The 17,909-nt window shown below is 37.6% G+C and overlaps 4 protein-coding genes across 7 annotated transcripts; 2 read left to right on the top strand and 2 right to left on the bottom strand.

Moving 5' to 3' along the window:
- Positions 1-63: 63 nt before the first annotated feature.
- mgrn1 (mahogunin ring finger 1) lies at positions 64-7,694 on the bottom strand. 2 transcript variants are annotated; one of them, XM_023957461.1, is made up of 17 exons: positions 7,202-7,694; positions 6,826-6,944; positions 6,562-6,650; positions 6,308-6,454; positions 5,698-5,815; positions 5,544-5,610; positions 5,432-5,475; positions 5,307-5,354; positions 4,982-5,050; positions 4,721-4,880; positions 4,520-4,629; positions 4,229-4,443; positions 2,446-2,557; positions 2,326-2,371; positions 2,143-2,247; positions 1,808-1,851; positions 64-1,652 (listed from the first exon to the last, which is right to left on the bottom strand). In XM_023957461.1, the coding sequence occupies exons 1-16, from the start codon at positions 7,287-7,289 to the stop codon at positions 1,811-1,813; spliced, it is 1,578 nt and encodes a 525-aa protein (XP_023813229.1). In that variant the 5' UTR covers positions 7,290-7,694; the 3' UTR covers positions 64-1,652; positions 1,808-1,810. The 2 variants fall into 2 exon arrangements, with proteins under 2 accessions (XP_023813229.1, XP_023813228.1); XM_023957460.1 differs by lacking the exon at positions 1,808-1,851 and having other exon boundaries at positions 7,202-7,693.
- A 315-nt stretch (positions 7,695-8,009) lies between these two features.
- Positions 8,010-14,095, top strand: cdip1 (cell death inducing p53 target 1). 3 transcript variants are annotated; one of them, XM_020705206.2, is made up of 5 exons: positions 8,010-8,250; positions 9,625-9,718; positions 9,973-10,125; positions 11,386-11,662; positions 12,687-14,095. In XM_020705206.2, the coding sequence occupies exons 2-5, from the start codon at positions 9,643-9,645 to the stop codon at positions 12,796-12,798; spliced, it is 618 nt and encodes a 205-aa protein (XP_020560865.1). In that variant the 5' UTR covers positions 8,010-8,250; positions 9,625-9,642; the 3' UTR covers positions 12,799-14,095. The 3 variants fall into 3 exon arrangements, with proteins under 3 accessions (XP_020560865.1, XP_020560864.1, XP_004071385.1); XM_020705205.2 differs by having other exon boundaries at positions 9,621-9,718; XM_004071337.4 differs by having other exon boundaries at positions 8,015-8,250; positions 9,573-9,718.
- Positions 14,096-14,115: 20 nt separating this feature from the next.
- On the bottom strand, positions 14,116-15,291 carry polr3k (RNA polymerase III subunit K). Its single transcript, XM_004071336.3, has 3 exons — positions 15,075-15,291; positions 14,892-14,979; positions 14,116-14,355 (listed from the first exon to the last, which is right to left on the bottom strand). Exons 1-3 carry the CDS (start codon positions 15,183-15,185, stop codon positions 14,228-14,230), a joined length of 327 nt encoding a protein of 108 aa, XP_004071384.1. The 5' UTR covers positions 15,186-15,291; the 3' UTR covers positions 14,116-14,227.
- Positions 15,292-15,483: 192 nt separating this feature from the next.
- snrnp25 (small nuclear ribonucleoprotein U11/U12 subunit 25) lies at positions 15,484-17,893 on the top strand. Its single transcript, XM_004071335.4, has 5 exons — positions 15,484-15,872; positions 16,492-16,582; positions 17,235-17,340; positions 17,418-17,492; positions 17,588-17,893. Exons 1-5 carry the CDS (start codon positions 15,660-15,662, stop codon positions 17,643-17,645), a joined length of 543 nt encoding a protein of 180 aa, XP_004071383.2. The 5' UTR covers positions 15,484-15,659; the 3' UTR covers positions 17,646-17,893.
- Positions 17,894-17,909: the final 16 nt, after the last annotated feature.

Below are 17,909 nucleotides of genomic sequence, written 5' to 3'. Positions count from 1 at the left end.
TTAAATAAAGATTCTTTAGGCATAATCACAACTCTTATTGAGGGAAAGAGATTAAAAGTCTGGTTGGGATACTGAATGTTTCTTTATTGTTCTACACATGCGTCTATACACAGAGAGAGACGGTGAGATAGGACACCACCTACTGAGGAGTTATCCTGGATACCAGGTTGACAGTGGTCAGAACAGGAAGGCACAGTGTCAAGTTGAAATGGCACAGAAAAAAAGGGGGGGGCATTATTAAAAAGCAGAAAAGAAGGGGGGGGGGTCTCAACTCACAAGCAAATGCAAGCCAACTCATTACAATGCAAACTCTGCAAGGTTTCTTTCAGTAACACAAATATTACAAGATTGCACCTGAACTAGATACAGATATTAAATGCATCACTTTTAACTCGTCATAGTAAAGTAACTTCATGGTTTAACTTGTTTAATTCATTAACACTAATGAGATGCGTTGTTATTATCTGGGCATTATAAAGATTACACACAAAAAAAGAAAACGCTCTGTACATGAGCGTCAGAAACCATTTATGTATTGAAACTGAAGAATGAAGAACACTAATGTCTGTTTCCACAAGCAGGCAGGCAGCCATATTATTTCAAGGCACATAGATCTATATGCATGGTGCTACACATAAAAGACCAAAGTAGATAAAGCTGCCCCGCCCAAACGAATGCGACCCCCAACTTTGCCACTATGTCATACCAAACAGTTTTTGCAGCAACATTTAAAAACCAAAAGAAAAACTGGACAGAGATCAGACACATCGAAGACAAACGCGCTGGCTGTGCTGCTTTTGAGAAGGTGGAGCATCTATCTATAAGCTGGTTTCAGGCTTCAGCGATCTTTGATTTTAGCTGTTAGGATGGTAATCTGCAGTTCTTGTCATAAAAATGTGAAACATTCTGCAAGTTATAGTTACTTCATTATCAGTTTTTTTCCTACATATTATGCAAGAATACATTTTTAAGCAGAGGATTTTAGTAAATATCTTACATAGATACACAATGGTTCAACAGACTATGTTTAAAACAGCAAAGCACAGAAATTCTTCAAATACACTTTTTAAAAGGAATGATTTCTCAATAATTTTGTTCAAAATGAACTCAAAAGGTGTTTTTTTTGGAGGTCATAAACCTGTAAGGGCTAAACAAAAATGCCTTAAATTATACTTATGATTCACTACTGGATACAATATTTAACCACAAACTGTATTTATAAGTTATTTTTTACTTTTAGTGTCAAGAAATGTGTACAGGAAATGTAAAGTAAGTGTGCTTTAAAGCACCACCGTCAAAGGTAGTGGAATTAGAGGAGCGCTGGTCTGACTGACTGAGGCAAACAAACAAAGAAAAAGTTGGCGAAATCTTTTCAAATGTTAAGAAAACACATCTTTCTCAGTCCGAAGCATCTTCACAGGAGTCTTACGACGTGAACACTGAAACAAATTTCCTCCAAAATCAAGGAAAACGCTCTTTTCTGTCCACATCAGGGCAGGAAATGTTGAGTGACAGGAATGAGAGGGTTGGTGGTTTCAGTCAGGGGTTCAGGTGTTCATCTTCCATATGGAGGTTCATGGTGGGACACAGAAGAGGCTGGCTGGAGCAGTTGGTGCTCTCACTTTTCAGGCTTTCTGTTGACTCCGATGATCCTGAGGAGACACCCACAGGTTAGGGGTCACCTTTAACTGACGTCACAAAAAGCTACACACTCAGGCTATGACATCACTACAGCCGTCTAAAGAAACACTACAGAGGGAGCAGAGGAGCTCACAAAGAAATAGAGCAGACAGGAAAGCCTACATACCAGTTATTCCTCCACACCAATAGAGCAGGAATCGGGACCTAGAGCTGCAGAAAGTGAGGCGATACAGAGAAGACAGGAGCTGAACGGAGGAGTGTTAGAAACAAACAGCAGCAAACGGCAAACCGGTTAGATGCAAAGCACAAGCAATCAGAGGCTGACAGTCGGATTAAAGAGAATGGAGATTTTACCACCTAACCGAGCCAAACGAGGCGGACAGTGTTGGTTGTTCAGAGGGAAACACAATAAAAAAGGTGACATTTTTAACCTTCCTTCAAGCATAACATAGTTGGAAATTGTTCACAGGGGAACGTTTGGTGCTAAAGCGGTTTTCTCACCAGGAAGAGACAGGTCGCCCGCCGGATCGCTCTCAGCTTTGGTCAACATGCAGTGCTCACTGCTGCAGTCTTGCAGAATGTCTCCTGCAGAATGCATCCTGTCCTCTGCATCAAGCAGAACAGCACGACATTCAAACACATTCCTGAAGGGCTGTGTACCCGGCGCCAAACGGGAAAACCTACCATCATCTGGAGAGAGCGACTCTGCCGCGTCCTCCGTCGCCGTGGCCTAGAAGAAAGCCAGCAAAGTGATTTAACGTTGTGCAGGGTCGAGGTCGAACGTGTGGTGAAGACGAGGCTTACGTCTGTGGGGGCGGGGCTGCTGGAGAGAAAGGTGTGCGGCTGAGCATCCGACATCTCAGACAGCTTCTCCTCATCCTCCTCCTGGATGGGAGAAGAAGGTGATCGAAGGGTGCTGTGGAAAAGATAAGAGAGTTTTATTCATGTTCAGTCCGCTCCATCAGTTAAGTTTAAGCTAATGTTTAAGCAAAATTAAAAATGAAAAAATAAAAAATAATCAAGAAACTTTAACTTAATCTTTTTGTTCTGCAAAACTGATAACAATTCAAGCTAAACAGACCTACAATTTCAAGGAATTTCCTAGTTTAGTTAGGAATTTGAGGGTAAAAACTGCACTACAATTAAAAAGAAAACAGTTTTTTAAAATAAAGTGATTAAAGGTCTACACACAAATTATTTATGGATGCAGCTGCAACACACAAAGTGTCTACAGAGTTCAAACAGTAACATTTCAGACTTTATAACCTCCTTATTCCTGATTTGAATCTCGTGTACAAAGAAAACGTCCTGTTGGGCGAGCGTGCACATGTTCATAGATAAATGGACTGAATAGTGTCAGAATAAAATGAAAACCCACTCAGTGGAAAAAACAACAACAACAACACAACAATAAAAGTTATTGTTCCTGTTCTTCTGGCAAACAATGACAATTGCAATAAAAAAAATTTTAATTACATTTTAACTCAACAGTTTTGGATATTATTCTAGATTTTTCCATCAATGGTTTTGTTTTTTACCCTTCTTAACATTACCGGTACCAAGGCAGAAAAAAAACGGCAGGAATAAAACTGAGCAAGGCAGAAAATAAACACTTTATATTTTAGTATCCTAAGTATCATCGCAGCAGAAACTACAGTGACTTCTGCTAGATCTGTTTCAGCTTCAGCCTCCGAGTACCCCCAGACCTTCCTCTAATTTAAACAATTCAGGAAACCTTTTTAATCTACTTGAATTACATCTTTCTTAGAGACCCACTCCAATAAAAATCGTAATTTTGCTGTTTTTAATATCTTCTTGTGGCATTTTTTTGATGATTGAGGACATATATTAAGGAATTTCTTTAAGAGTATTTCTTTATTGAAATTGTTGTGAATAAGGAGCAGCTGTTTGAAATAGATCCCATTTGTTACATTAAAAAACCCATTGGGTGGGGTCACAAGCGCTCTGCTCTGCTCCATTCTGATGCTAGTAGACAACTAGATCCATGTACGTCTTCGTTTTCCGTGCCTGAGCTGGCATCTGGCTCAAAGCTGTACAGCTGGATGATTCAATATCGCTTGCCGTGCTTGTTCGAATCTTCAATTTTAGGTTAGGGTTGTGATGGGCTGTAAGCTAGCAGGAAAGTTTGTAAACAGAGAGCTCTCAGCAACAGGGGGGATAACTCAGCACCAATGATTCAGCTAAGAACTCAGAGGTGAATTTCTAAAGAACTCCTGCTACTGCAGAAACTATTTTGGCAAAAGATGGCATAATTAGAATTAAAAGACCACTGAGAACTCCTTGACAATAGTTTAAAAGATGATCAGAGTGGGGCTTAAAATGAAATGGACACTTGAGGACTGTTTTTCTGCAGGACATGATTCAGACAAGAGTCATGATGGAAATAGCAACATAGAAATCTTGAGAGGGCAACTGACATTCAGACCAGTTCCCTCAGAATTGAAGAAAATGTATTTCTTTTTAAGGTGAATCTACATTTGAGAGATTTTCAGAATCTGCAGCTTCCCTGTTTGCTTCCTCTTAAAGTCACTTTCTCAGACAGTAAGCATTATTAGCAGAACGTTACCTGTCAGGTGACTTGCTGACTTTGCCTTTCTGCAAACCTCCATCACTTAAATGTTCTGGGGAGCTAAGTGGTCGACCGTCTCCTCCCAGCCCCTCAGAGAAGTTGATTTCATCGTACAGTGGGGCAGAAGGGACGACAGGAGACACAGACCGCAGACCGTTCAGGGCCTCCAACAGAGAGATGGGTTCAAAACCAGGAGGAACAGAGTCTGTGCTCTGCAGAGGTCAAGATAAACAAATGTAAAAAGACAAACCATGTGGATACATTTGCTCTGAATGTTCATTTGCATACCGAATGCTCGTCATGGTCCATAGTTTGAGCCAGAACGGGACTGAAAGACACCGGTGAAAGAGCTCCAGGCTTTTTCCTCACAGCTCTGATCTGCAGCAAGGCTCTAAAAGCTGTAAAAAAAATAAAAGAAAGACGATTTAAGATCAAGACTATTTAAATTCATGAAGGTGGAGGGGTGAAGCAGGGAGAGTGTCGTCTTACGCAGCCTGCAGATGGGACAGTTGTTGGCTTGGTAACGCAGGGTGTCTGCGCAGGAGTTGCACAGACACAGGTGTCTGCAGGGAAGGATCAGTGTGTCTCGCAAGTCAGACAAACACACAACACACTCATTGCTGTTGTCACTGTTCTCATCATCAGATGGCTGCAAAAAAACAAACACACGTCAGCAACACAGACACTAAGAAGTCCAACATGGCTGACTGTTCTGTCAAAATAATGAATTTTTCACAATTTTTATAGAACCTTGGTTTCTTGGTTGTTCTTGTTCTCAATCCCATAGATCTCCTGCAAGAGGTAGCTCACACGGTCCACCTGAAAATAACCAAACACTTTTCAAAATAAAGACCCACTCGATCAGGAAAGTTTGCACGTTTTAGTGAGAACAGATTAGTGTGGTGTTTTGAATTTTCAGCTTGATGCTTAAAAACAAAGATGAAGTGTGAAAATAGAGCTAAACTGTCAGCTTAAGGACTATAACAGTCAAATGCCTCATGACTGGAACCCACAAACAAGAACAGATTTTGAATTTCCACAAAACAGAAACATTTTAATAATGTTATGCACTCACAATCTGCTTCTGCTTCAGAGGCTTGACAGAAAAACTTCCATCAACATGCTGCAAAAATATAAGAAAAAAGGTCTTTGGTGAAACATTTCGTGGCAAAATCTCACTGCTTTTAACATTTTACTTACTCTTTCAAAGGCTGCCAAAAGTACATGAGCGTGTCCAAGACAATCTTAAGGGAAAAAACATAACAGCATTAGATCCAGTGTATCTGATTTAGTGCAGCTGCTGGGAACTTACCATCTCCTTCATCGACAACCGCCTGGATGACCATGGGAAACACTCCTCTGTCCAGGTCGAAGTTCAGCTACCAAGAAAATGTAAACGATTCGGTTAATTATTGGCACACCTAAAGTTGTGTTCTTAGGATCTATGAGGCGAAGCCCAAACTTACATCTTCTTCTTTCCACTCGCTGAAGTCTATTTTGAAAGATGGCATGGAGAACTGCTGATTTACCCCCCGCTTGTAATGGACCGTTTCAGAAACCAAGGTTGGATCCTTTGGAGTGTACCTGCACATAAAACAAATTCAATTAAAATCACATAACTCTTAAATAAAAAAAGAAAACTTGTCATGCATGTATGTTAACATTTTCAGTTTTCAAATGAGACGTGGAAAGAATTTAAAAGCTAGTTTCAGTTTTATCGGTAAGCGATAAACAACACAATCTGATCTAAAGTCGCTTTGGTCTTTCATTTTCCTCCAAGTCTTATCTGCCGTATCCATGGTGACAGCTTGTTGCTATGGACCCACTCTCTAGACTTTGCACTCCAATGCTCGAATCTCATTGCCCATAAACGCCTTCTCTGGCACAGTTTTCTACATAAACACGAGGAAACTGTGTCCAGATGAATCCATGTGTGACTTGAATGGAAATATAGGCAGAAAGATGCAACCATAATTAGCTGAATTCCGATAGAAAGTTAAAAAACTAAAAGCCAGATTCAGTTTGATTTTGTTGTGAATGTTGGATTAGATAAAAAGGTTATGAGGAGACTCGTACGCAGGCATGCCGTTGGAGAACTCCTCAAATGCCTGACAGAAGAGGGTGATGGCGACCCGGGCGTCAGCATCAAATGTGAACTCCACTCCGTACTGAACCTTAGGTTTCCCGCCATCTTCCACCAATGGATCAGAGTCATCTTTGTACCTGAAACATGTTCACAAAATTTATAGAAAAATTTGCCTCATTTAAAAAAAAGAAGAAAAAAAAAATCACAGCGACCAACCACTTTTGTCTTTGTTTTTTTTTTGTACCTGACTAAACGCAAGGAGTCCTTCCGAATATTAACCAAACTCCTCAGGGTTTTCACTGGTTCGTGGGGAGCGGGCGTCACATATGGAAACTAATAAAATAAAGTTATTAATGCCATTTGTTTTTAATGAAAACGATCCAGCATTTTTTTTTTTTAAATCAACTGCATTTCTAAAATGAAATTCAAAGCTTTATTTAGCATTGTTCAGCTCTGAAAAAAAACAAATCTGTGCTGATTTCAGAGGTAAAGGAACAGCAGCTTTCACCTGCACTGGCCTATTTCCAAGAAAATTCAGGTCCATGTTTTCCCCAAAGAGGTATCCCTCTGGATGTGGTGTGTCAAACTTCTCCCCTCCCATGAAGAAGTGGCTTGCAAAGTAATTCCCTTAAATAATAACAAAAAAAAAAAAGACAAAAAATAAAAAAAAATAAAAATTGACACGTTAGCTCCACAGTCTAAGTTCTTTTTGCAGCTTAAATCAAAAGTACATCTGTAAAATGGCAGCTAATAATAATAAAAAATTCGCTAATGATATAGCAGTGTTGTTGGGGAAATTAAAACACGCAGCGTTCTCTTCCTCTTCCGACTTTTGTTTCTATAAAATAGAAAGTAATGATAATAATGATTCATTCGTCACTTACCAGATTTAGGAGGAAACCGATAGGCCGAGTTAGCTTGGATATCGATGTCTTCAACACCAGCGATCCTGCGACTCAGAATAGACCCCATCTTCCTCCACAAGATAGCAGATATTTAGCTACGGCTAGCTAGATGCTAACGGCGAGTCAGAAGCTCAAATTAGCTTTGACTTCAGACAAGACCGCCGCCGCAACACACCTCTCGTCTACCAACAACACGCTTTTTGACTAATATAACATTTTTTTTTTTATTATCTCGGTTGCGATGTCGCGGAAAAAAAGATCGAAACTGAAGACGGGCTGTTGTTTTGCCAGAGCTAAGCTAGCGTAGCTGGGAGTCGAGCTGATTGGTTGTCTCCAAGGTTGTACGGAAGTACGGGACGTTTGTTTTTTTCAAGGGGATTGCCGGAGGGCTCTAAAACAATAATACAGTTAAACTAATATATAATAATAAAATTGAAGCCAATACAAAAACTTGAAGTTGGAGAGATTAAAATACTAAATACCTCTAAATACAATCAAGATTTTTTTCTACATGTCTTTTCTTCCCCCTACGCCCTCCCAGAGTTTTTTTGTGGTACACCCCCCCCCTTTAAAACGATAAAGCAAAAAAAAATTAAATAAAATAAAAATAATTTTTAGTAAAATAGTAAAAATAAAAACAATGATCTGGAGATATTGCCACGGTTCTATGCTCATTTTAATATAAAACAATAAATTATCAGAAGCTAGATTTCCGCTTAATATTATCAAAATAAAACCCTTGTTTAGCATTGTTTACAATTTTCTTGCACTGAAATTATTACTGACTACACAAAATCGTTGCGACAAACATAAGTTTGGCTTAGGGCTATTTTCTCACGTTACATTGGGGTTCTTTTTTGTACGTGGCAATAAAAAGTTACAAGATTAGTGGGATATCGAGTTAAATGACGTCAGCGTAAGTCAATAACGGTTTCATCGGATGTGGTCTCACCTCAGGAGCGTCGGAGAAACCAGCATTTAACCACTTCTGTGAGCCCGAAGGTGGATGACATTTCTCCGAAAACTAGGTACATTTTCTCTTGTTATCATGAAAGCTGTAAATTTAATCTCATATGTTTATATAATGTGTTCTGTTCTGTGTGAAGAAAAAAACTAGCTAGCTAGCTAGCTAGCTCGTTGAACAGCTAATCACATTAGCCCTAGTCCTTTTTACGTTATAAGTTATATACAGCTGTTTTCTGTCAGTCGTGCCCTTGCATACAAGAGAAAGGTCAGTAAACGACAGAAGTTGTAGTTAGTAATCATCACTAATAAAGATTGTATCTTTTCAAAAATCGCCTTTTGCTTGCTTAGTAGGAAGTTAACAGTTATGAAACTGTGCTAGACTTGTTTTGTGTTTACAATTTTTATTTTAAAAACTAAGTCAGTGTAGACGTCCGTATTGTGCGTAAGTAAGTAGTTATTCGTGGTTTGTTGTGCAAGTAGCTCTGAGCAGGATTATCTGCAGGATTTAAAAAGAAAAAACAACAACAACTGGCTAGGTTAGCATCAAAAACTAGCACTTGCACACAACATGAACTATGTTGTAACGCATATTGACACACATGCCACCTTTTTTTGTCTGATCACCTAATTACATTATGTCTGACATGATCTGAAACAAGGGCTATTGCTTGCTTTCAACGTGGCCCCATCCTGCTGTTTTATACTAAATGAAGACTTAACTACCCCAACTGGGGAATAAGTCTTTAATTTAATATCATTAGGTACAGACAGAAACTGATTTTTTAGTGCATTGCATCTTGTAATCTGGTGGTGGCGCTCTTCTTACACCGCTGACTTAAAATATTAATTTCATACTATCCCAGCAAAATTTAAACAAGGGAAAATAGTGGACTCAAAATCAATTAAAGGTTTGAAAAATAGTACAACTATCATTTTTGTGCATGATATTGTCAGACAAGTTTACTTTTTCTGCATTTTATCAGGCTATATAGATATTAAAAAATAACGATCTAAATATACATGAGGAGGTAAAAAAACTATACCACTATAGTTTTACCTAAAATTCTCCTAATTTTAAGCACTACACTCTGCTTTTCAGCATATTTTGTGTGTTTTACAAAGTAATATTCTGTAATATACTGCAATAAAAACAATTGTAAGCCTCGTATCAATACTTTTCTTACATTGTTATTAAAGTCTTGCAATTCTACATGGTAACAGGAAAATGTTAGATCTTATCTAAGCTGTCAATATCTTTTGTTTACACAAGCTTCTCTGGTAGGAACATCAAGATTTTTGCCTTATGTCAGTTTGACAGAATTTAGCTCAATCATTTGTTTGAAAAGTTGTATTTTTTTTCTTTTTTTTTTCTTTTTACATATAGAAAACATCCATAGTGTTCTGATCGTGTTCCTGTTTTATTAACAACAAGCCAGTTCTGAGTTCTGGCCACTATGTCCAGTGATCCACCTCCTCCGTACCCTGGAGGTCCCAGTGCCCCCCTACTTGTGGAGAAGAATGGACAGCCAGGTAATAAGCTAAAGACACATTATTTTGTTCAATATTATTGAAAGGTATTATAAAGAAATTAGCCTTACATTTATTTCCTGTTGTGAAATCATTTCAATTGAAGGTTGATTTTCTGTTTCCCAAATTAGTGATCTGCATATTTATGTCATAGATGTAGCATTTATTTGTAGTATTCATTCATAATGTCAGATATGTTGTTTTTGCAGTCTGTAATGCTTTAAAAAAAACAAAAAACTTTTTGTCCCATCTTTCAGAGTCTGTAAGAAATGCTCCCATACAAGGACAGCCCCTTCCTCCAGACTATGGCCCTCCACCTTATGAAGCCACGCAGCCTGGTTTCCTTCCACCACATGTCCCAGGGGAGGGTCCTATGCCCATGCCTATGCCCATGCCTCCACCAACACAAGGTACCTAATTCTTGATATTTGTAATTATATTTAGATTCTATAAAGAATTTCTAAAGTGAAATTTGAGCATCAAGACTGAGACTTTTTCTGTTTAAAAACTCTTAGCGAAATGCTTAAAACTTTTACGTCACACTTTCAGCTCAAGCTTGTAATCTTTTATTACTTTAAGCTTTTCATTAACTCTTTAGGATACCGCCTCGCTTCCCTCAGGGCCTAAAGTTCTCCCTTTTTGTGACACATTTTACCAATGAAAATGTGGATGTTTTGAATTGTTGCCATTTACTTGACCTAATTCCTGTTATCAGAATCAGAAGTACTTTATTGATCCCACAAGTGGGAAATTTGTGCGTTACAGTAGCAGCATTGTAATCATAAAAGAAAATTGAATCATATAAAAACAAAATAATTGTAAAAAAAAAAAAAAAAGGTGGTATAATTAAAAAAATATTCACAAACAGTGCAGGCAAAAATGTGCAAAAGTTATCTGTTACCCTGTGAGTTATTGTAAAGCGTATTGTATTGGGTAGGAAGGATTTCCAGTATCGGACAGTGTTGGAGCGGAGCTGTCTGCGCCTCTTAAAGAAGGAGCTCCGCTGTTTGTCCAGAACAGGGTGGAGAGGATGGTCTGGGCTGTCCATAATGGATAAAAGCTCCTCTCCACCACTGCTTCAAATGTTTCATGTTTGCAGCCAATGACAGAACCCTTGATTGTTCTACCATCAATTTCAAATGAAATATTTATAGTTGTACTTCTATTGCTAAATCTCATGAAATATGATTTTTCAGCTTGGCATTGGGCCGTCATATTTATCTGATCTGATTTTAAAGTTTGAGCCCTTGCCGAGCCTGAGCTCCTCAGGTACAGGTCTGTTAGTTATTCCAAAGGTTTTAAGTTAAAACATATGAGGAAGCCTCATTCAGTCATTATGGAACTGTAGAAAAGCCACCCAGAGATCCACAGAGACTGTTTATGTTTTTAAAGGAAGGCTCAAGAACTACCTTTTGATTCTGGCTTTGAGTTAAAATTTAGAAAAATTCTTAATTGATGTTATTTGATATTCTTATCGTCTGTTTTTACTCATTTGATTCAATCTTTTTTATTCACTTTTACTGATTTTATATCTGTTCATTGTGCTCCATCCTTGTAGTCAAGTTTATTGCAGGACTTAAATCAAAGTTGTGTTTTTGTGTGGTCTCTATAAAGTTGTTCCGTTGACACAGTTTCAGTTTTTATTACACCTCTGGATTCATTCTTTACAGGTGGCCCCTACCCACTGCCTCCCGGGCACTTCGCTAGCCCAATACCAGGTCAGATGGGTCCAGGCCCCGGCCACTTTGTGCACATGGGAGGACAAACAACAACAGTCCTGGGTCCACCAGGTGCAGCCACCACCGTGACGGTACTGCAGGGGGAAATGTTCCAGACCTCGCCGGTGCAGACTGTGTGTCCACACTGCCAACAAGCAATCGTCACCCGCATTTCCCACGACGTTGGCCTCATGAACACACTCTTCTGCCTATTCTGCTTCTTTGTAGGGTGAGTGTACTGTGGAGCTTGTAAACTGCACTTGTTTGGAACGAGTAATCGTTGTAAACGGCAGATACAAATTGGTCAAAAAGGTGACGAAACGGAACTTTTCCTCTGATGAGGAAAACCAAAGGAGCATCAAAGTTTAAACAGCTTTATCATTAATTCAAGTGCTAATTATTTTTATTCAGTTGAAAGCGTCACATTTAAGGCCTATTCACAATGATAAAGTAGTGTTAAATACAAATTATAGTGTAAATATTCTGGTTTTGTTCTTGATTTTATTTACATATAGCACATGTAGTGCCATGTAATACATGTAGTATTTTATGAGACAATTTTTGGATCAAATTAAAGGATTATTGAATGATAAAGGAAACTTCTAAGCTTGATTATTAGTAAAAAAAAAAAAAGTATGTGAACCAGACAGTTCATCAATATAAAGGAAATGAACATAGATTGCAATTAAAATCCATGTTAGTAAAAAAAAAAGAATTTAAAGAATTCTGTATACATTGTATGATTACAAGTAAAATTTAACATCAAAATGTTTTTTAAATACATTTCAAGTTAGAAATGTCCATATGTAAGGTTTTTGTAAATTGTGGAGCCTTGGCTTGCAATAAGGCCAGGGAAGTAAAGTTCAAGAAGTGGATAAAAATAAATCAGATTTTTTTTAAAGATGTTTTGTCTTACATTTTTATTGTTGCAGTCAAAATCTGAAAGCAGGAAGTCGGTGTCTCTTTAAACCACGTTTTAATGAATGTGTCTCATGGCTCTTAGCTACCTAAAGTGTGTCATTTAGCCTTTTAAAAGTATATTTTGCATTAATTCTTTGTCCTAGACATTTGAACAGATTTTTGAATATAGAAAATGTCATCTTATTTTAGTTTAAATTCACATTCTTGTTGAGGGACTTTGTTGTTTACTTGGAAGCTTAATGTGCTCAGAGTTCATTTTCTGTTCCTGCCAGCCCCTGGCGTCCACAGGTCTGAGTCTAAATATGCATAACCGTCCCGTTCCGCATTCGCAGGTGTGACCTGGGCTGCTGCCTGATTCCCTGCCTGATTGATGACCTGAAGGACGTGACGCACACCTGTCCTTACTGTAAGGGCTACATCTACACATACAAGCGTATATGCTAACCACCAACAGCTGGATGCCACAGAGCCATGTACATGCAAACAGAAACAAACTTGCAGCTCCCCTGGCTGATATTAACAGGCCGACTTTTTTTTTTTTTTTCGCATAGTGTTGTGAAACCCTCTTGTATTGTAATCAGTTTTCTCATTAGCTAATTTGCTGTATATATTTCTTCATATTTTAAATTATTAACATGAAGTTGAATTGTACAGATCCCTGTTACTGCTAAGGATGCATGTGAATAGTAGGACTTTAAAAGCTTGGCAGCCTGGTGTAGAGGAAAGCTGTCCTCATATGTGAAGTTGTCTAATTTTTCGTTTAATCCGTTCAAGCTCAGACGTGTTCTTCCGGATTATGAATATTTGTGCGTAATTTTGTTTTTGACATTTGTAGTTGTCAAATGTGGGAAAACTGTCAATTTAAACTGACACATCTGCTAGAAACTTGATTTTTCTTTGCTCCAATCAGGAGCTGACTTATTGTTTTACTGTTACTCACCAGTTCCTCGTGTCTGTGATCTGCTTTCATTGTAATGTCAACATTTGCACTTTGTTATGTTTTTAGCCTTTTTATTCCTGAAGAAAGGGTTGTCCTGTTTTAATCAATTCCCTGAAAGAAGTGGAATAATTTCAAGCATAGAGGTAATATATAACTGGAGTTAATCAAAACATATTTGATCAGAGATTTTAGTAGTCTTTGTGTGCCGAGGACATGGTTATGTGGAAACACTACATGCCATCTCTGTGATACTGAGATTGTAGAGATTCCTCACTGATTTGAAAGTAGTAAACCGTATTTAAGCTGGAAAGGGATGCAGCCATCATTGCATTGATCACCTAATCTTGACATTTGTCATCTATGACATAAATAAATGCATGTTAGATGAAGCGATAGCCTTGACTGAGCAGTCTTTTCAGATTAAGCTAAAAAAATATCAAAAATACAGTTTTTATTGGATAAACCACTAACAGTGTAAAAGCACTGTTCCGTCACAGCATGTCCGATTTCATTTTTCACCAACGCTTTGGAGGTGCAGAATTTGTCTGCATGAGCTACACATCCAAATAAGTGATTCTCTTTGGCTGGCTCCTAGATTTGTATTTTTTTTTCTCTTCCTTACCTTAAGGATGATTGAGTTGCTCTAGAAATTGCATTTTGAGCTCAAGGATTGCATAGAAAATAAACGTGTGGGAACCAGTGGTATGCATTGCTCTCAATGTCTGCAACAAGATACAAACATCTAAGACAATTGAATTGACTGATGTACACAGGTATTATTTTATCAATAAAAGCTCTGAAATAAAGAATTTGTCCGTTGATTGATTCTGAAAAGCAAATTTTATTTATAAATAATAATGGGTCCAAAACATTCTTTACATGTGCTTTGATTGCCATTTAAACTAGAAATAATGAGTGAATGAAATAAAATGCTCAATCTCTCCATCTGTTTCCACACTGAGCATTACAGCATTTGTAGAAAGTCGTCATTGGTTCATCGGCTGATCTGGTCTGGATCTGCATGAAGTAGGCTCGAGGATGCTCGCATTTGGGACACGTTTCTGTGAAAAAACACAAGCAAACATGCATATATGTACACACATGTTCAGAATTTTAGTTAGTTCTCGGATTGAACTTCTTTCTGTGGCCCACATTCAGGTTGGTACTCGCCATAGCATCACACAGCAACACTGCCTCTAGCAAAAAGTAGTCCATTTAAGTGTACTACAAGTATACTTAGAGTGAGGCAGTGTACTTGAAGTTCAGTCTATATATAGTAAACATAAAATGTCACAATTTAGTCAGAATAAGTGTTAAGTTAATGTACTCCCTACACGTTACATGGTCAGCAGTATATGTGCAATACTTGCATCCAAGTACACTTAATAAAATAAACTTCAAGTGTACTTGCAGCTAAGGGTGACTATTAACACCCTTTAAACACGCAAATGGACTGTTTCAAATAAACTTTAATTTATTCCTATGGAGAACATATTTGTCTTAGTAGTCAAATTAGTTTTTCTTGGCCTTTGTTTTATATTATTCTCTAGTCTATCCATGTTTTTTTTTAATTCTTGGTAACAAACTTGTTTGTTACCTGCAGTAGAATCCACGTTCTCCCACGCTGCAGCTCCACCCAGCACATCATCCACCTCTTTCAGCTTGGGATATTTTCGGTAGTTTACCTACAAATATTGAAAAGTTTGAGATTAAAAACCACCCTAAGAAATGTCGTGTTTGTTTCTCGAGTCAGAGTCAGACAGTGATAAAAGGAGCGTACCTTTCTCGTGACGTTGTGCACATAGGGACAAGTGTTACAAGCGAATCTCAAGCATTTCTGTCCTTCTTCTACGATTAAAACGTTTCCACAAGTAGGACAAAAAAGAAGCATATTACCAGATTATTTAAAGAAAAACTATCTCGGGAAAGATAGTAGCGACTACGAAATTCATTAGCAAGGAGAAGCAAAGCGGAAGCAGTTGCTCCGGTTTTACAGCTCGGTAGGAAACAAAAAAAAAAAAAACGTTTGTTAAAAATGAAATTGTTATTGTTAAAGAATGTATATAAATGTATAAATATATGTATAACATTATAAATAATATAATTATTTTAAAACCCCACCATCCGCCGCATGAAAAAAAGTTCTTACTTTTGATAAGCGGAACTATTTATCATGTTTTGATGATACCACCGGTATAAGGTCTGCGACACACAGCATTAAAATTCACACCAGTCTTGGGATACATTTTTGTAAACAGTATCCTATTATTATTATTTTAAGAATCTTTTGTACTTAATTGAACGCGTCAAAAAAGAGAAAGCGGTTTCATTTTTACTGAATGTATTTATTTTTAACCAATAATAGATGATGGAGCAGGAAACCGACGAAGGAGAGAATCGTTTGCAGGACAGTCACAGTCACAGTGAGGTGAAAGAGGAGAAGCTGGCTGATGAGACAGCTCCAGATGCCGAGGAGGAAGATGAGGAGTCTCTTCCACATTCAGAGATCCTTGATATCTTCGAAGAGGGACTTGCTCGACTTGTGCAGGACCCTTTACTGTGTGATCTGCCGATCCAGGTCATAGAAAAACACCACACTCCGCACACCAGGCAGATGTTTAAAGAAAATTTTCATAAATTGTAAATTTAACACTAAAGTTGAAACGCGTCCTTCTTCCGGTTTGTCTGACGGCATATTTGCATAGCAGAAAATAGCTGCATATATATTCTTGAAAAGCCAAATCGAATCCAATTTCAAAACAATCTTATAGCTCTAATTTATGTTTTCTCTCCTTTTTCTTCTTGAAACTGTTTATACGATTTAAGAATTATATACGAATAGCAATGAAATAAATGTTCTAATCTAGAATTAAGTACCAAACATGCATAATAAAAATAACAAAAACACAGGTTATAATCCATAACATTAGTATTGTCAGTATTGCTCTTGTAACATTGGACTATTATACAATAATCACATTTGTTTTTTTTTAATCTCATTTATTATTAAGCCCAGAAAGAAATCTGTTATTTACAACTGGTTTATCTTTCGTATTTGCAAATTTGTCTTTGAGAAAACATGAAATGTCTGCAGTTATAAAGGATTAACCAAGTCCATTTGACTGATTTTTTTTTTTTTTACCCTCTACTGTGTTAGAAGGATGAGAATCCACAATCTGCAATATTTTTGTGTTCAGGTGACTTTGGAAGAAGTAAACTCCCAGATTGCATTGGAGTATGGGCAAGCAATGACTGTGAAGGTTGTTAAGGCAGATGGGGAAATCATGCGTAAGTTCCAAAGTCTCCCAGCTGATTTGTATAATTAGTATGTGTCTATATTGTGTTTGTATGACTATGTCTGTGTTCACTGCCTGACTCATCAGACCTCATAACCTTCTTCTATCGCTCTGGAGTCCAATCTAAATGTTCCCTGACAAACGTTTTTTTTCTGGTTGGCCTTAATGGTCAGTGGGTTTTTTTTTAAGGGTGCACAGCTCTTGTGTCCCGCATTATCCCTCCAGTTTTTCATAATGTGTTGGACAGTTCTTAACCCGTTCGCCCTCTCTGCAGTTTCTTTTGATGTTTAATTTACCGCCAGTGATTTGACCCGTCACCAACAAACTAACATCTCTCCCACAGGATGTGTTTATTGACTTGGTGGTTTAAAAAGAGGGAATCAACTCATTGCATCAGTTGGGATTATAAAACCTGTTACCCGTTGACAGACAATCACCCCATCGCCCAAGCAGACAGTCGCCCATGCAATATTTATCCAATGGGAGGCGCGTCCAAATTTGCATATTTAAATCCAACTTTTAATTTTGGACAGACCATGTATATTTGCATGTGGATTTTTCTTAGCTTTCAAATGATTTTAAATATGTTTTGCACATTTTTTTTACTATACACAGTAGTAACATTTTTTTTTTTTCATATTTAGCTATAGTGGTGGTGCAAAACGCCACAGTTCTTGATCTTAAGAAGGCCATTCGCAGATTCATGGAGCTTAAACAGCAACGAGAAGGTGGAGTGAAACATGTCAGCTGGTAAGAATTTTGGTAAACACGATAACAGAGCAGTTGTGTCCAAATCTTCACTTTGTTTTTCCTCCTTTCTTCTCCAGGAGATATGTTTGGAGGACGTATTATCTGGTATTTCAGGGGGAAAAGCTTGAAGATGACTCAATTAGGCTCAAAGAGTGGGTATCAATGAAGTCTGGTTTATACTGTGTGCAACTGACATAATATTAAAATGTCCTCTGACTCCTGCATTCAAATGCTTATTTGTTTTCAGTTACGGCATTAGAAACAGAGATGAAGTGATGTTTATGAAGAAACTCAGGAAGAAGTGACTCATCCATTTGCCAATTCAGAAGAAAGAAGTTTTCCCAACATAATTAAACTTGTTTTTAAAATAAACCATAACTTTAAGATATATAATACTTGTTTTGAACATCTCTTAAAGTAAAATCTACTTGTAATTACTTGTTTGGAACTGTTTCTTCTTTTAAAAGGCTCAAATGTAAAACCTTTTTTTTTTTTAAATGTTTTGTTTTAAATGGATAGATATGAAATATGTCAATAAATAGCATATCATTTATCTGGGTTTGCATTTT

Source organism: Oryzias latipes, chromosome 8, assembly GCF_002234675.1.
Source record: "Oryzias latipes chromosome 8, ASM223467v1".
In the NCBI taxonomy this organism is placed as follows: Eukaryota; Metazoa; Chordata; class Actinopteri; order Beloniformes; family Adrianichthyidae; genus Oryzias; species Oryzias latipes.
This window is presented reverse-complemented; position numbering and strand designations above follow the sequence as displayed.

Excerpts from the sequence above, each read along its gene's own strand:
- mgrn1 (XM_023957460.1), bottom strand. The coding sequence starts at position 7,289 with ATGGGGTCTATTCTGAGTCGCAGGATCGCTGGTGTTGAAGACATCGAT. Across the intron at positions 6,455-6,561 it reads GACTCCTTGCGTTTAGTCAG|GTACAAAGATGACTCTGATC; the intron begins GTACAAAAAAAA and ends AACATGTTTCAG. Across the intron at positions 1,653-2,142 it reads GGGCGACCTGTCTCTTCCTG|GATCATCGGAGTCAACAGAA; the intron begins GTGAGAAAACCG and ends GTGTCTCCTCAG.
- cdip1 (XM_020705206.2), top strand. The coding sequence starts at position 9,643 with ATGTCCAGTGATCCACCTCCTCCGTACCCTGGAGGTCCCAGTGCCCCC. Across the intron at positions 9,719-9,972 it reads GGAGAAGAATGGACAGCCAG|AGTCTGTAAGAAATGCTCCC; the intron begins GTAATAAGCTAA and ends CCCATCTTTCAG. Across the intron at positions 10,126-11,385 it reads CATGCCTCCACCAACACAAG|GTGGCCCCTACCCACTGCCT; the intron begins GTACCTAATTCT and ends CATTCTTTACAG.
- polr3k (XM_004071336.3), bottom strand. The coding sequence starts at position 15,185 with ATGCTTCTTTTTTGTCCTACTTGTGGAAACGTTTTAATCGTAGAAGAA. Across the intron at positions 14,980-15,074 it reads TGCACAACGTCACGAGAAAG|GTAAACTACCGAAAATATCC; the intron begins GTACGCTCCTTT and ends CAATATTTGTAG. Across the intron at positions 14,356-14,891 it reads GAACGTGGATTCTACTGCAG|AAACGTGTCCCAAATGCGAG; the intron begins GTAACAAACAAG and ends GTTTTTTCACAG.
- snrnp25 (XM_004071335.4), top strand. The coding sequence starts at position 15,660 with ATGATGGAGCAGGAAACCGACGAAGGAGAGAATCGTTTGCAGGACAGT. Across the intron at positions 15,873-16,491 it reads TGTGTGATCTGCCGATCCAG|GTGACTTTGGAAGAAGTAAA; the intron begins GTCATAGAAAAA and ends TTTTGTGTTCAG. Across the intron at positions 17,341-17,417 it reads GGAGTGAAACATGTCAGCTG|GAGATATGTTTGGAGGACGT; the intron begins GTAAGAATTTTG and ends TTTCTTCTCCAG.